The sequence below is a fragment of the Stegastes partitus genome, unplaced genomic scaffold, assembly GCF_000690725.1.
Source record: "Stegastes partitus isolate 25-593 unplaced genomic scaffold, Stegastes_partitus-1.0.2 Scaffold460, whole genome shotgun sequence".
In the NCBI taxonomy this organism is placed as follows: Eukaryota; Metazoa; Chordata; class Actinopteri; family Pomacentridae; genus Stegastes; species Stegastes partitus.
Window position 1 is genome coordinate 327,560 of NW_007578191.1, and position 15,815 is coordinate 343,374.

The window sequence follows — 15,815 nt, forward strand, 5'->3', positions numbered from 1 at the left end:
TAACTACTAAATTATATTGGTGATAACTTACTGTAGTTCTGTGTTTAAAGTTGACTTTAGTGTTTTTACGAACTTTACCTTTCAACCTCCAACAAGGAACTTTCACCAACTATGAAAACTTAGATCAAAATGCACATACAATGCATTTAATAAGCCATTGTTTTCTCTGATGTAAAAATAATGTGAGGACAATGCATGGTAGAGGCATTACGTTGACAGTTGAAGGGTTACTACTGTATATCCTGTAACACATTTTTGACCTTATAATTTGGTGTGTAAAGCCCTGTTTTGACAATGTGTGTTCACACGTACTGAGCACTATTCCGTTTGTGGTGTCGGTCTGCCTTTCTAGGGACCCTGAACCTGGTCCTGTTGCCTCATTATGTCATAACTCATGTTACAATGAGACCGAGAGAGAGAGTATGCCGGAGAAAGCACCAGAACAGAGTGGAGGCAGCGAGATGGAGCAGCTCAGTTGCTGTCAAACTTCTCGCAGCTGTTCAACGTCACCGACTCCTGACAGACAGCCCCAACTGAGGGACCAAAATAACCCTCAGGGAGAGGGCACCTACCAACTCCTGATCTTGGGTGGGGGATTTTCTGTCAGCTAACAGGGCAAGAATTAAAAAAAAATGTGACTGCATATTCATACAACATGAAAGAATCTGAGTGATGACGAGGAGTTTCAGTTGTGCTGCTTTTCCACAGTGCTGTTAGTTTAGTGTCGGGTCTTGTCCACTGAAGAAAGTTCATTCCTTGGTAGACTAACGAGACAAATCACTGTCAACCCACTTTCTGTATCTCTTGGTACAGTTCAAGAGGTGTACAGCTATTTTAGTACCTCGGGTGAGGAATGTCCAGTTGTCATTGAAGAACAGAGGGCACAGATTAGTCTACGAGTTCCTCAACTGCCCCGCTGCTCTGCCGCTGAGACACTCCGCTGTGAGCTCGCCGTCCGTCCACCAGAGTCTCGGGAACCAGGGCGCCCACCATGGAGAACGTGGCAGTATTCGACTCACCTGGGAAGGGGAGGGGTCTGAAGGCCACAAAGGAGTTCTGGGCTGGAGATGTCATTTTTGCCGAGGCCAGCATTTCAGCTGTTGTGTTTGACAGGTACGGCGAGGATGCTCAGCGGTGTTCAAATGTGCTCATCGTGATGGTATTCAGGCACATTTTCTTGCTCTATATTTTAAATTTAGTCACTTTATGGTACATTTATCTGCTTTGGAAGGCCAGATTTCACTGTGGTGGGATAGTTTTTCTTGCTGAATTCTTACAATCTGCCATTTTTATCATGTAGATGTAATTTCATGGAGCCATCTGTGCCTCCAGTGAAGACTTTAAATGAACACTACATGACAGTAATCTTATCTGGGACAATCAAAGCCACTCTTCTTGTGTTTAGTATTGTTTATGGTGGACAAACTAACCCTTAAATGTGGAAGACACGCTTGTAACAGACGAGTTTAAGCGCATGCGTCTTAGTTGTTTTCCTCTTTAATATCAGCAGTTCTGGGTTTTAAAATCATCACCTTTTAAGGAAACATTTTCCACAGGCTGAACAATCAAGTGACACATACTAAATGCTCTTAAACGTGTTTTTATACAACACGACCGGTCACACTTAAATCAAACCTTTATCTCAGAAGTGCTCATAATCATGGTAATAATTACCAAATGATCAATTTTTATAGCTTTACAGAGGTTATCGGGACGTGGGACTAAATAATCTCAGCTCAAAGTTCATTCACCTGCTATTTTTGGAACTGCTTCAATTTGCCGATGAAGGCCGTGAATGCTGGGTATTTTTGTGATGCAACCATCTGAGCTGGGCATTAAAGAATGAATTGTCATGCTTATGTTTAAGACTGTTTTCAAATACACGAGAAAAGGAGAAAATGAACCTATTATAGTGGTGCGTTTGGCCACTCAGGTGAATCCAGGCTTTTGTTTTTATAGTTCCACAGGTGCTGTGCTTTAAAGGATCCTAACAGCTTTCCTCCCTTTTTCTGCAGCCTCGCAGAACGCATTTGCCACAGCTGTTTCCGCAGGCAAGACAAGCTCCAGAGGTGTGGCCAGTGCAAATTTGCTCATTATTGTGACCGGACCTGCCAGCGCGCCGGCTGGGCCGAACACAAGCAAGAATGCGGTGCCATTAAAGCTTTTGGCAAGGCACCGAATGAGAACATCCGGTAAGTGGGAAGGAAAAGGACAGAAGGTGTGGTGCTTCTTTGCTTTTTTGTTGCTAATTTTGAGGTGATTTTGATTAGGAAAGCATGAATAGGTGAATTACTATCACAAGTAAGCTGCATAACAACCATGTTACACAGCAGTTGGTGTCAATGCTCCTTTAACCTCCTGTTACCTTCAGATTTACTGGCATCTTTTATCCTTGGGGTCAGTTTGACCCCAGCAATTTAAGCGTCCAGAAAAAAATGATGTCAGACACTTATTTAGAGACGTTAGACATTGAATGGGGTTAAATTGACCACAAAGGAAATGGAAGGGTTAAGGTAGTCTAGAGCAGGGATCTCCAACTCTGGTCCTCGTGAGCTACTGTCCTGCAGGTTTTAGACGTTTCTGTACTGCAACACAAATTAATGGATCATTAAGAGACTTGTGTAGAACTTGACAACAAGCTGTTGGAGATCCATTCATTGGAGTCAGGTGTGTTGCAGTAACATCTAAAACCTGCAGGACAGTAGCTCACAAGGACCAGAATTGGACATCCCTGGTCTAGAGACAATGTTTATCTGAGTTCCCTGTGACCCCAGACGTCACATGTCGCCTTCTCTGTTCTGTCGACGTGGTCAGGCTGGTGGCCCGCATCATGTGGCGCCTGGACAAGGACGGCCCCGTGGTGTCCGACATGCAGCTGGCCACGCTGGAGGAGCTGGAGGACCACATCACCGACATGCAGGAGGACGAGCTGAAGGAGTTCAAAGTGGACATCCACAACTTCCTGGACTACTGGCCCCGGACCAGCAAGCAGCACACAATCGACGTCATCTCGCACGTATTTGGAGTGGTGCGTCCACACATGTGTAAATCATACATCCATCCATCCATTATCTATACACCACTTAATCCTCACTAGCGTCATGGGGGGCTGGAGTCTATCCCAGCTGTCTCAGGGTGAAGGCAGGTTCACCTGGACAGGTAACTAGTCTATCACTGGGGTTCACTTAGAGACAAACAACCAAGCACACTCACATTCACACCTACGGACAATTTAGAATCACCAATTAACCTCAACATGTTTTTGGACTGTGGGAGGAAGAACCCAGAGAGAACCCACGCTGCACGGGGAGAACATGCAAACTCCACTTAGAAACATCCTGGGTGTCCCCACCGGAACGTGAACCGGCGACCTTCTAGCTGCGAGGCAACGATGCTAACCACTGAGCCACCTTGCAGCCCTAAATCATACATTTGCCTTTTTTTCATTATGTGGAGACTGCTGGTGTAAAACAGTTTTCCAAAACAGGAGCTGCTTTGTCCTTAATGAATCTGCACCTCCTCCCCCCAAAAAGACCAAAACAACACATTAATTATCTCTTTCAACAAGCCATGACAGTTAATACTTGATTCACAACTGGCACACAGTGTTAAATATTCACAAAAGGTACATCTACCTGCCATAGAATATGCTTAAGAGGAGGAGAGGTTGTGGATTCATCAGTGCCTGGAAAGCGCCTGTTAAATACAAAGCACTCGCAGTAGTGATGTGTGAGTGGACGAGGGATGTCCCAATGAACCTTTTATTAACCAAGCAGGGTTGAATTTTGGCTTCTATTGATCAAATTAAAGCACAAAATACAATTTTTTATCTTGTGACTAAACCAGGCAACGTTTACTTCCCACCATTTATTGCAGATTTGATTTGCCTAAATGTGACAAAGAGGTATTCCCTTTTCTTATTGTTTTTGTTTGTGCTGCATGGTGTAAAAATATCCAGGACGTGTCAATAAAAAAGCAAAGGTACAAGTAAAATCCACAATTAAGAACCTAATTTATGCAGCAGAAATGTTTTTTTTCTTGTGAATTGCATCATAATTTTGAGATTTCAGACTTCAAAACAACTAAACTGGGTTTCATCTGGGCTCATGATGTCACTTTTAAATGAGCTTTTCCTTTTCATTTGGTGCTTTGTGGCAATAAGTGAAGAACTTGAAGGAAAAATGCAAACAAAACACTTTACAAGACCTCAAAAGCAGACCCTTGCCTTATCCGTAGTGTCTATATTGTTCTACAGAAATGTAACTGGTCTATGTTCTCATCGAATGTCCCACTTTGTCCCCCAAGATCAACTGTAACGGCTTCACCGTGAGCGACCAGAGGGGCCTCCAGGCGGTGGGAGTTGGTCTTTTTCCAAATCTGTGCCTCGTGAACCACGACTGCTGGCCCAACTGCACTGTCATCCTCAACCACGGCAAGTAAGTTTTAAAAAGAAAAAAAAACAAAGACATGGACATTCTATTCAGCTAGAAATGACTCTAACTTGCTCAAAAGTTTTTTAAAAAAGTTTGTGTTGTATGCAGTGTGAGTGTGTTTGTCAGGTGGCACTTTGGCGTAAAACTGCTTCCTGTTTGTCTTTCAGTCAATCGGCTGTGAATACTTTGTTTCATTCTCAACGGAGGTGCGTTGCCTCAACCTAAGCATTTCTGTTAAGTGTTATTTATGGAAGCACCGTCCAGACTTCGATTCTTAATAAACCGATCATTGCACATAACCCCCACCCCGCCCCGTCCATCCACCGTAGAAAATAAAAGTCTTGGTGAGGAGTGTCCTGTAGTGTGCACTGATGTGACTCGGTTTTCACATCCATGTGACAACTTGAATGCTTTAACATTTATTTATCTTGTTTAGCGTAACTAAACGCTGGTGTGGAGTTTTCTCTGCATATTTCTTCACCTGAAAAAGCTCATTTTTCCCGCCACACGGTTTTGCCTAACTGTCATGTCAAGTTTCAGTCGTGTGCTGCTGGTTTGTCACTTTGTGCACTAGTAGTTTGAGAGTTTTTTAGTTCACCTCTAACACCACGTAACACCAAAACGTGACAAAATCATCATTTCAAACCATCATCCATTCACAAAATGACTGAACTTGATTTTGTGAAGTAGAAGCGTGACATAATCTACTTGACGTTCACTAACATCTCACGCCTTCAATCCTTAAACCGGACTGAAAGCCACACAAAGGAACAGGGTTTCACCATCACTTCAGAACTGTAAAACGCATCTGCTTGCATCCAACTGTGCTTCTCCTCCCCAGGATTGAGCTGCGTTCTTTGGGTAAGATCGCAGAAGGAGAGGAGCTGACGGTCGCCTATGTGGACTACATGAACCTGTCAGAGGAGCGACGGCGACTGCTGAAAACACAATACTTCTTCGACTGCACGTGCGAGCACTGCAAGGACCGGATCAAAGACGACATAAAGCTGGGTGGAAGGGAGGTGGACGGAGTTAAGGTTGGTGTCCGTGGCTCTCTCTCTGCGTTAAGCGTTGAGCGATAAGGACGGATAGGAAACTCGAGAAGCAGCAGGGCCGCAGTGACTATTTAAAGCAAAGATAATGCACGAGTAGATTCAGCATTCGGTGCGTTCACACCTGTTTTTGGGAAACATCTACCGACTGATTATTTGCTCAATAACCTCAGGAGTTCTTATCTTATCTGTTTTATGTTCTATTGTGTAATTTATATTCAATTTCCCATATCAAACAGGCTTTGGTGCATGACACGTCATAAAAAGCGTCGATGTTATAGTTAACATGTGCAGCACAAGACACTACATTTGTGTCTGATTAAGCATCTGCTGTTTGCCTATATGTGTGTGTGTCACATGTTAAAAATACAGGATTTAAGTGTCTAATAATAACCACAATAACAGAGAGCCTTGCCTTTCATACGGCAATAAATCTCGCTTGTTATTATCCCGCTAATCCCGTCAGTGGGTCAAAGGTCTTTTTTTTAAGATAAAAAATCCTCAGACCTTCACCTTTATACATCCAACCTGTGTTGTATACAAATAAAAATCCTGTCCTGCAAAATACTTCTAAATATGGAGCGTATTTCCAGATGCATGTCAGTTTGTTTTATCAGTCTCTCAAATCTTTCAGCCTTCAGAAGAACAGGTGAAAGAGGCAACAGATTTCTGCTTTCAAATGCTGGAGAAGATGGACCAGGCTCGGTTAAAAGGCGACTACCACGATGTAACGTATCAGATCACCAAATTAAAAACCAGAGAAATAGTTTCTGCTTTTTTTGCTTTTTGCAAAAGTTTCTTTATTTTCCCCGCAGGTGGTAAAAATCTGCCGGGAGGCCATCGAGAAGACGGAGCCGATTTTGGCTGACAGTCACATCTACCTGCTGAGGATGTGGAGCACGATGAGCGAGGTGCAGTCTTACCTGCAGTACTTCGACGAGGCTGCAGATTTCGCTCGCAAAATGGTGGAGGGATACATGTGAGTGTGGAGACGCTGAGCAGCTTCCTGTGATAAATGCATTGACTGTATATGAGAGAAGGATGTGGCCTCTGTGTCTGTAAAGTCAAAACAATAGGGAAGTTACTTAAACCTGCATTTCCTCTAATAGCCAGCAGGGGGCGACTCCTGTGGTTTAAAAATAATCCAATTCCTATTGAGGTCTATGAGAAAATGACTCTACTTCTCACTTGAGTAAACACTTTTCTGGTAAGTTTAGGGACTCAATTGCTAGTTTCACTTCTTTTTTAATGCAGCATGATGTTCATTTTGTAAATTGTGTTTTCATTTTGGGTAAAACAGACAATAAAGCAGGGTTTGCTTCAGGGTGCTTCAGGGTGTCACGTCACTACTGTATGGGCATGTATAGTGTCTCAGTCAGATCCAGATGAACATGAGGCCTCAAAATCTGAATCTGTCGCTACCCGCATAATATATATATACAGTCTTATATGTGTTTTGCCTTTCATATGATGACAAACACGCCAAGTTTTTAGTGTGTAAAAACAGAGTAAGTAAACACAAACTTCCTCTCTGTGACAGGAAGCTGTACCACTCCAACAACGCCGCTCTCGGTATGGCCGCCATGAGGGCAGGAGTGACCCACTGGCAGGCTGGGCAGATAGAGGTCGGACACGGCATGGTCTGCAAGGCCTACGCCATCCTCATGATCACCCACGGGCCGACGCACCCCATCACCAAGGACCTGGAGGTAAACAATCACCCAGTCTGCAAACTGGACGTCACTTTTATTTGGTTCCGCTAAGATGTTTCCAGACCGAATTTAAGTTCAGTTGTTCTAGTTTACATACAGCTCGAATGATACGATCAATTCTATTAATAATAATATAAAAGCAGGTATATTCCAACATCAAAGCATCTGCATTAGTGAGTCTACTGTTACTGCTTCACTCTCACGGCTACAAAAACCTAATTTATTTACCTCTATTTAACCAGGAAGTGTCATTGAAATTACAAATCTCTTTTACAAGGGAGACCTAGCCATGGTGTTAGCCATACAAAGTCAAGAAACTCATATAAAACAGATACATGACACTAATATGAATAATAAACAGTAAAACAATAAAACACGTCGACAGCTTTTCTAGGTCAGTGGCCTCTCAAAAAAAAAAATAAAACAGTGACATTAACCTTTCACTGTATTATTTATGATACTATTAAACTAGAAACATTAACATCCATTAATGAGTTTAAGAGTCCATGACCACGGTGCATGACAGGAGAACACTGTTTTACTAAAATCTGAGGGACATTTAAAAGCAGCTGCTTTGAGGCACGCCAATGGGAACTACTGGAGTTGATAGTGAGAAAGGTGTTGAGGTATTCTGGGAGTTTGCCCATAAGAGCTTTATAGATGAACTTATGCCAGTGTTGTCTATGAATGCTTAGTGATGTCCAGCCAACTAAACCATAAAGAACACAGTGGTGAGGCATGAATCAAGTCTCTTTAGGGTGACGGAGGCTGTGTGTCTGTACACTATATCACCATAATCAATCACAGGTAGGAAGGTGGTTTCCACAAGAATGTCCAATGAATGTCACCAACCCATCAAACAGCAGACAGACACAGTTTGCAACCAGCTGGTCACCACTGTGGAGCACTTAGCAGCTAAAAAGGCCAGATTACCTACAAGAGTTCATGGAGAGCTCTTGAATAAACCTAAAACAGGGCAAATATTGGACTTAGATTCAACAAGGGGCCAGAAACAGGACTGCAAATGAGTGATTGTGTTGATCTGAACTGCTGGATGATTAAATCAGCAACTGTTTGCTAACAAGTGTGCAATATTAATGTTGTACTCAGTGTTTTTCAACTGCCTTTGTGAATTTATTTACTTATTTTCTGGCTTCTCTGTGGGCCTGCTAAGATGTTTTAATGCCTTTAAGTTGCCATGTTTTTTATTGTTTTAATATCTCCAGTAGATTATTAATGATGAAGTTACCTTAAGTTGTATTTCAAACTTATCAATTTACAACCTTGCAATTCTCTCTACTCGTTGCACGCTGCGTCCAACTCATCGGTGAACGTGTTTAACAGGCGATGCGCATGCAGACGGAGATGGAGCTGAGGATGTTCAAACAGAACGAGTACGTCTACCACAGTATGAGAGAGGCGGCGCTGAAGAACAAACCGATGGCCATGATGCACGAACCAAAGTCTGTGGAGGAGGGCATCAAAAATCTCTTCCACCGGAAGAAGTAACCAGTCGGGAGAGCCTTCCTATTGTTTACTGCCAACAGCTTTCCGAGTGTTTGTGCGAGAGTCGACACATTTAGTCTCACGTTTTCCGTCTCGCTCGCATTTTGTAGTTACACTTTTCATTAAAATATTGTCCTGCGAAACTTGTGGACTTTGTTTTTGAAACAAGTATTAGCTCTGTGCTCTTACTGCTGCTTGGTGTTAGATGCAGGTTTAGGCAGGTGCAGTTTAACCCATAACACACTTTGGAAGTTACTGTGACCCTGCAATACCAGAATAGGTATTACATTGTAAAGGCGTAAAATATATTACCCAAACAAAACTCCTTCCAGCTGTAAGTGATCTTTGCTTGTACACATGTAATGAAATGAGAGATGCTAGATAAGGTTTGCACATGATTTGATATGGATATTGTCACTCTTTGAACAGCAACAGTAGATTCTGATGCTCTTAGCACCTGGGAAATTGTATGTATAGTTCCTCTATGCTCATGAGAGGGAAGATATACAGGTTTGGAAATTGTTAGTTCCTGCTTTTGTCCTTCTTGGTGGAGCCATACTGGGTTTTCTTAAGGCTGTAATGCAAACTCCAAGACTGTCTCATCTCACAGTTCCCTTCCATTAGCATCATTGAGTAATGAGTTTGGATAATTTGACTTTACATAGAGCTTATGTACAAAATAAGGAATTTTAAAATGTTATCAGCCATCTCGTGTAAATGAATATTTTAACAGATCAGATTTTAAACATGCATTGAGTTATGAGACTTTCAGGTCTTAAGATGCTGGAATTATCAAACCACTGATTAAATTTGACCAAGTTTTTAATGCTAAAGGCCTGTTGTGTTGTCGAATTTTTCAGAGAAGTTCCATTGAGGATAACTTTACACAAGTTAAAATAAAGTTTAGAAAATTAATGGCAAGAAAAAAATTAAATGCAAATATTTACATGCTTAAACTGATATTTAGGGTATATTAGTTCTAAATTAAGCAGCATCCAAACAGTTAAGTGTCCTAAACATCCTCCAATTTGTTTTTAATTCCCATAAACCCTTTTTAAAGTGGTCAAAAACAAACTAGCCTAGGTGCACCATTAGACCCATCCTCGGACAGTCTTTGATAGAAACACTAACTTGGAATCTTCAGTTTGCTTTCAGCTGCTGAGTTAATGTTCACGTCAGCAGAATCAGATCAGAGGGAAACGCCCCTTTAGTGTTCACACATTAGCAGTTGCATCCACACCAGACAGTCTAAAATAGCTCAAGAGTTTGTTACTGAAGTTATACACAGCTCTAAAAATCTATGACGCATGTGCAGCCATTCTGAGAACATGTTTCAATCTTCTCAGCAGCTTTCAGATAATAGTCACCAACTGTGCCATTGTCCCATTTGTAATCAGATGACCTAAATGCAACCAGTTTGAGCATCAGGAAGTCACGCCACCTGCATAGAAGCAGACAACACCCGAGTCCACTGCACGTGAAAGTGACAGCTTTTGCAATTTAGCACAAATTGCTAGAAGCCCTTTAAGCATTGCCAACAATAACTTTAAGTTTGCTACCCGCCATAATCCAGTTTTAGATCATGGAGCACGTTTAGGTAAAAAAAGAAAACCAAAGACAGTTGCTGCTTTTTTTCGTTCACATTTTATTACCCCAAGTGCAGACATTCACACGCGTTTGCTTATCCTCTTGTACACAATGCTTCCAAGAGTCATTGTCTGCAGGGAGAAGAAGAAAGACACTCGTTTAAAACAAAACCCCACACAAGCCAGTCGAGACACAATACTGACCAAGTGAAGAATACTCACGTTGACAAGTGTGTTGGCATCCACCAGCTCAGTGACTGACTCGATTCCCTTCAGGCTGACCTTCAGCTTGTTGCCTTCCAGCCGAACCACCGCCTTTAGGATGCACAACACAGGCTCCATTCAACATCTCATTCAAACTCAAGAGGCTTTTGCAACCATGTGCCATTTTTTGTTTAGTTAACCATCAGTGTAGTGTCCTGGCTCACCTTGATTTTCTCTCCAGTGACCGTCTCCAGCTCAGTCTCCTGTCCGATGGTGAAGGAGTTGGCAAGGGCTTTGGAGCCAGTTGTGACAGTGACTTTATAGTTGTTGCCGTTCACCTCGATCTCGGAGGTGCTCTTGATGTCTTTGCCTTTCTGGATGAGTTCATCAGGAACACCTAAGACGGAGAGCAGGTGGGTTAAGAAAACATGCTTCGTGAAGGTAAATTTCAAGTTAATTATGAAATGAAGAAGTGCAGTTTTGTAAAGATTTTATGAGCAAAAAAATCTAAAGCAAACATGATAAAAGCACAACTCTTACCAATCGCCTTCATGAAAGGCTCAAAGTTCTCCTGGGACTCAAGTTGGTACTTTCCAGCAAAAGACATGGTGGCAGGCAGCAAAAGTAAAGTTAAAAGTGGCTTTCTGCTCCCTTTATACCCGCAAACGGCAGCGGCTCAATCATTAACCACAGGTGACTCCAATTAAGGCAGCTCCAGCCCACCTCGACCAGCAGGATCGACCACTGCAGATAAGGCAGAGAGATAAAACAGTGACGAGGCTAAAGTTAGGCAACTCTCGCTGCAGAAGGGGAAAGTAGGAAAAGGGAGACGGTGTTTCGACAATGTTGATGCAAAGAAATGTGTGTAACTCACTTAAAGCTCTCACACGCTGACATATGATGACACTGCATGTACGGTACAGCAACAACTGCTGACAGGACATAATGTGTTTCATGTTCTCTGTCTTCCTTCGTTCTCCTTCCGTCTCTCAACATTAATTTCTGTTCCTTCTTTTCATTCTTTTTCTGTTTTTCCTTCTGTCTTTTTCTCTCCCACCTCTTCCCCTGTGGTTGTTTTTGTTCTATGCATTTTTTAAAAACCTTTTATTGTCTTAAGAAAACAATCTTTAGATGAAAATAACTTAAAAATCAGCGGAAGTTTTAGAGATTAAGTTTTTCTCTGCAAGTTGAATGTTATCTGTGAAATGCACTTTTTATCATTTCTCCTTATTTGGTGCAAAGATATGAAAATACACAAAGTATTTCTAAGAAAATGAAAGTTTTACTGATAAAGGTCCAAGACATAAATTAACTTTTGTACTACATTGTGTTCCAATTTAACAGCGATCAAGTTGTAAAAGCACATTTAAAGTGCATTTTTCCCTAAAATACAGATGCTTATTATGAATCTTTGTAAATTACTTAGTTTTCAAATTTACTGGAGGGTTTAGTTCTGATATTTGTGACATTTTTTTGGCGGTTTAGTTGGAAAAAAAATCCCCCTGGAGTTTGTTGTCACTTCAGCACAGCATGAACTATAGTCTGCAATTGATTAAAAGGGTACTTTAGTCAGGTGATGTCACTTTTCAAGATAAGCTTCCTGACAAAAAAAAAAAAAAAGGGGGAGCTTTTAAAGGAGAAATCGGGATTTGGCACAAATGTTGGTGCAATGTTGTCTTCAGGGATTTTGCCTTCTTGTGCAAATTCTTTAGTGTTTATAATTAATTTGTCTGGCGTTCTAGAACAAAACCTTAAATGACTAAACCACAAAGTTAACAAAAAAGTGGTTCAAAGGTGACCAAGATAATCGTAGCCACAACTGTTGCAACAGGGACACTGTGTCACTGGAGTTGCCAAGAAAACACATCATGTGAGGATCCTTTGATTTTGCACCACAGGTCCGTTTGCAGGATTATGCAAAGCAGAACATCTGAAAGATAACTGTCGGCTCTGTACGTTTGGTGATAGCGGAATACAGCCTGACACCCGATAACGCTTTGTGCTGACTTGTTCTTAGCTGTGCACGGAACACGGATTTGGAGATTCAATCGGGAGGCTGTGAAATAAAAATCCACAACTTGTACTCTCTCAAAACTTTATTTCAGCATGCACATATCTGGATGACCACTGTCAGTATTCATCCCCTGTTTTCATACATAAAAATATATTGACAAAGGCACTCTACAGACGTTCTCCGCGAGGGGAAAGAGCAAAAATCAGAATGATGATGACAAACATAGAAATACAGCTATATGAACTACGAGTCCTATTTTGGCCCTGCAGCTGGAGACCGTCCAGCGAGACGTCGGCGTCAGGAGCAGCTCATTGGTGGATTCGGTGAGGAGAAGTGTGGCCGGCCAGATGCAGGAATCTGAGGATGATGTCACCGGGGTCGCTGCCTTCGAACTGGCTGCTCTGGTCGTCTCCTTCCTCCTCGATGAGGCAGGATTGGTCCGCGGTGCAGCTTTCTACGGCAGCGATTTCACAACAGAAGAGGATGAAGGAGGAGTTATTACCAAGTTTACGATCATCAGTTGCTGCGACTATACGCTTAACGTCATGCTGTTATCAGGCTTCGTGACCTGGGACCATGAACCAGAGGGCAAATGTAGGAGTTCACCACGACTGAAGTAGTTCAACTTATGTGAACTCATGTCGCCTGTTTAATTGCACTTCATGTGGGTGTTTTAAAATATCTAGCAGCAATCAAGCTTCTAATTCTGGCAGCATCAGTGAAACAGTATTAAAACTTAGTCAAAACCAACGTGCTCATTCCCACAGAAGCAGCGATGTGTCCGAATAAGCTAAAGCAATAGAAAGCAATAGAAAACATTGCAGTACAGGACTTGAACTGAAGTAAACCACCACTGTGGATTTCCTGACCTGCATCACAGCAGAGTCCTGAAGCAGCGCAGCGTCCTCCGTCAGATCCGCAGGGTCTCCCTCCCGCCTGGCAGGGAGTGAGCAGGTAGTTCTCCTCCACACAGTGGGCTGCCTCTGGGGACCCCAGCAGGCAGCCGAGACCCTCCCCACAGCAGATGCCGGGGCCGAAGCAGCGGCCCCTGTCTCCGGGGCCACAGGACATGCACTGGAGGAGGACACAAAGTGATTATTGTCGGCCTTATCTGGAATGTCACCACGACTGATGGTTTTAATCACAAGCTAAAGTTTGTTAAAGTGAATTTATAAAATTCTATATCTATTTATTTCCTAGTTGACGTGATGCAAATTGGTTTGTCCTGGAGGAGAGATTCCTCCTCTAAGCTTCTCTTGTGTGAGTTTTTCCTCATCTAACTCAACGGTTGGAGGTTAGAGAACGCCGACTATGAAGCCGTCGGGGAGCTAATTTGTGACTTAAAAATCTCTCTGAATCCAACAAACATTTGCCATTTTGGTCTAAAATTCCCAAACAAAACTTAATGTTTGACAAAAGCAGCTCACCTTCCGCAGTGGTGCATCTATGATGGACCTCTTCCCACCAATAGGACAGTTGGAGATGTAACATGCTGAACATACAGACAGCAGGAAAAAAAAGCAGACAGACACAGCAGCTCCGGTCATTTCTGCAAAGTAAAGAGAAGACAGAAGACAAGAAAAAGCTCTCAGTTAGGCCCAACCACAAAGCCAAACACTAGAAACTTGTTCAGAGAACAAATGCACTCACTTGTTTCTTCAAGTTCTTGTTTCAGACGCTCCCAGGTGGTTTCTGAGTTCTCTGTTGCGTACGGTGCCACCGACATGTCTTATATACTTCCAAAGCGACTTTTCAGAGTGACGCAGAAACCCAAAAGCCACTTAGAAATCCTTAATGAGCCCGTCTTATCACCTCCGGAGATGAGGCTGACCACTGGGCAGGCCCGGGTCAAAGGGCCAGGCAGCTGTGTGGCCTGGTTTTGCTTCCTACCATTGAGAATGATTAGTGAAGGCCTAGCGGTGCGTGACCGTGCATGTTAGAGACGACGGGAAAGTCAGAGGGGTCAGGATGAGCATGTGGAGATGAATTTATCCCAAAGTGGACACGAGAGCAGTAAAGCTTCGACCTGCATTTTTTTTCAAAACGAAGAATTTCAAGGATTTTCCTCCACATTGAGCATCTTCTCCTGGTGGGTCCAAACCAACATGGCGGCTCTGGAGGCCATGTTTTTTCGCAGAATGGATGTTTGTCAACAAACACAATGATGGGTAAAAAAGTGACCCACACAGACACACACACACATCTAAGAATTTCCCTTTCTATTAATAAAGTCCTTAATTCCTCACAGGAATTGACGCACACATTGTTCAGGTCTGAGGTTAATTGGCCTCATGAGCTAATTAACACAGCTAATGATCCACCACAACCCATAAAAGACAGTTTCACCGTTTCAATGATATGAGCTCAATTACTGCGGCTCCGGCCTGATTTATTAACTGCCACCTCATCTCAATTAAAAAGAGTTGATGGCGTCGTCTTTGTTCGCCAACTTCTGCGCCTAAAGAGGAGATGTTTAGGTCTCACACCAGATCATTAAACACAACTGCAGTCACCAGACAAACAAGACAATAAAGTGTCACTCAGACGGTGAGCCACTCTTGCCTCCTAGTGGCTGTGCTGACAAACTTCAACTATTTGTGCTTTATGTTTGTCATTGTCAGTTAGTTTTCATCTGTCATGCTTTTGCAGGAGGTGGACAAAATAACAGGAATACTTTTTAAGCAACAATCTGTTACAAGAACGCTGCAAACAAGGCAACAAAAAAAATTACCATTTAGAAAGAAGAAAAAAAACACTAAAATGGAAAAAAAAAGAGAAAAACTGCACATCATAAATCTCACAGGATTGATTTTCTGCTGAATTGCATTATATTATGCAATGCTTTTGTTGCAGCTCCTCTGTGATAAACACTCTGAACGTCTGACACACACACTTCCATCTGCTGGAACCTAAATGATTTGGAACGTCTTTAACGGGAATATTTTATATATGCTGTTCACACAAGCTCAGGATCTTTTTTATCTTTCATCTAAAAAAAGATTTGCATTCATTCGTACATATAAAAGCTGTCATTGTGCGTGTGCGTCTCTTTGAGCTGGATAAACAGACGCAGCCGAACGGTTTTAAGAGACAGATCATCTTCCATCATAGCATGTCACCTCACAGCTGTTAAAACCTTCAAACTGCATTGTTTTGTGGTGAAACATCAGATCTCTGCCTCCCCGCGTTCCTCCAAAAGCTGTGCAAATCCCTATTTCATAGAGAAATGGAGATGTCTATCTAGTGTTTCCTTATTTTTCTGCAGGAAGGCACTAGGCTTGTTGACTTCCTCTCCCCTCCCTTCCTTC

At 42.5% G+C, this 15,815-nt stretch overlaps 4 protein-coding genes across 5 annotated transcripts in view; 2 read left to right on the top strand and 2 right to left on the bottom strand.

The window, feature by feature from the left end:
• The first annotated feature begins 855 nt into the window (after window positions 1–855).
• On the top strand, window positions 856–8,846 carry smyd1b (SET and MYND domain containing 1b). 2 transcript variants are annotated; one of them, XM_008286628.1, is made up of 10 exons: window positions 856–1,113; window positions 2,016–2,192; window positions 2,815–3,028; window positions 4,306–4,436; window positions 4,601–4,639; window positions 5,275–5,470; window positions 6,120–6,212; window positions 6,301–6,464; window positions 7,026–7,194; window positions 8,542–8,846. In XM_008286628.1, exons 1-10 carry the CDS (start codon window positions 992–994, stop codon window positions 8,704–8,706), a joined length of 1,470 nt encoding a protein of 489 aa, XP_008284850.1. In that variant the 5' UTR covers window positions 856–991; the 3' UTR covers window positions 8,707–8,846. The 2 variants fall into 2 exon arrangements, with proteins under 2 accessions (XP_008284850.1, XP_008284851.1); XM_008286629.1 differs by lacking the exon at window positions 4,601–4,639.
• mrps27 (mitochondrial ribosomal protein S27) overlaps window positions 7,959–15,815 on the top strand; it is a 35,971-nt gene continuing 28,114 nt past the window's right edge. The window contains exon 1 of the mRNA XM_008286624.1: window positions 7,959–7,969. The gene's annotated coding sequence lies outside the window, so the exon portion shown is untranslated. The remainder of the gene's footprint in view (window positions 7,970–15,815) is intronic.
• LOC103360737 (fatty acid-binding protein, liver-type) lies at window positions 10,329–11,259 on the bottom strand. Its single transcript, XM_008286627.1, has 4 exons — window positions 11,034–11,259; window positions 10,718–10,890; window positions 10,512–10,604; window positions 10,329–10,421 (listed from the first exon to the last, which is right to left on the bottom strand). Exons 1-4 carry the CDS (start codon window positions 11,098–11,100, stop codon window positions 10,371–10,373), a joined length of 384 nt encoding a protein of 127 aa, XP_008284849.1. The 5' UTR covers window positions 11,101–11,259; the 3' UTR covers window positions 10,329–10,370.
• Window positions 12,816–14,054, bottom strand: LOC103360736 (isotocin-neurophysin IT 1). The gene is made up of 3 exons (XM_008286626.1): window positions 13,935–14,054; window positions 13,377–13,581; window positions 12,816–12,961 (listed from the first exon to the last, which is right to left on the bottom strand). Exons 1-3 carry the CDS (start codon window positions 14,052–14,054, stop codon window positions 12,816–12,818), a joined length of 471 nt encoding a protein of 156 aa, XP_008284848.1.

Excerpts from the sequence above, each read along its gene's own strand:
- smyd1b (XM_008286628.1), top strand. The coding sequence starts at position 992 with ATGGAGAACGTGGCAGTATTCGACTCACCTGGGAAGGGGAGGGGTCTG. Across the intron at positions 5,471-6,119 it reads GGGAGGTGGACGGAGTTAAG|CCTTCAGAAGAACAGGTGAA; the intron begins GTTGGTGTCCGT and ends CAAATCTTTCAG. Across the intron at positions 7,195-8,541 it reads CCATCACCAAGGACCTGGAG|GCGATGCGCATGCAGACGGA; the intron begins GTAAACAATCAC and ends CGTGTTTAACAG.
- LOC103360737 (XM_008286627.1), bottom strand. The coding sequence starts at position 11,100 with ATGTCTTTTGCTGGAAAGTACCAACTTGAGTCCCAGGAGAACTTTGAG. Across the intron at positions 10,891-11,033 it reads GCCTTTCATGAAGGCGATTG|GTGTTCCTGATGAACTCATC; the intron begins GTAAGAGTTGTG and ends TCTCCGTCTTAG. Across the intron at positions 10,605-10,717 it reads TCACTGGAGAGAAAATCAAG|GCGGTGGTTCGGCTGGAAGG; the intron begins GTGAGCCAGGAC and ends TGCATCCTAAAG.
- LOC103360736 (XM_008286626.1), bottom strand. The coding sequence starts at position 14,054 with ATGACCGGAGCTGCTGTGTCTGTCTGCTTTTTTTTCCTGCTGTCTGTA. Across the intron at positions 13,582-13,934 it reads TAGATGCACCACTGCGGAAG|TGCATGTCCTGTGGCCCCGG; the intron begins GTGAGCTGCTTT and ends GTCCTCCTCCAG. Across the intron at positions 12,962-13,376 it reads AGGACTCTGCTGTGATGCAG|AAAGCTGCACCGCGGACCAA; the intron begins GTCAGGAAATCC and ends TCGCTGCCGTAG.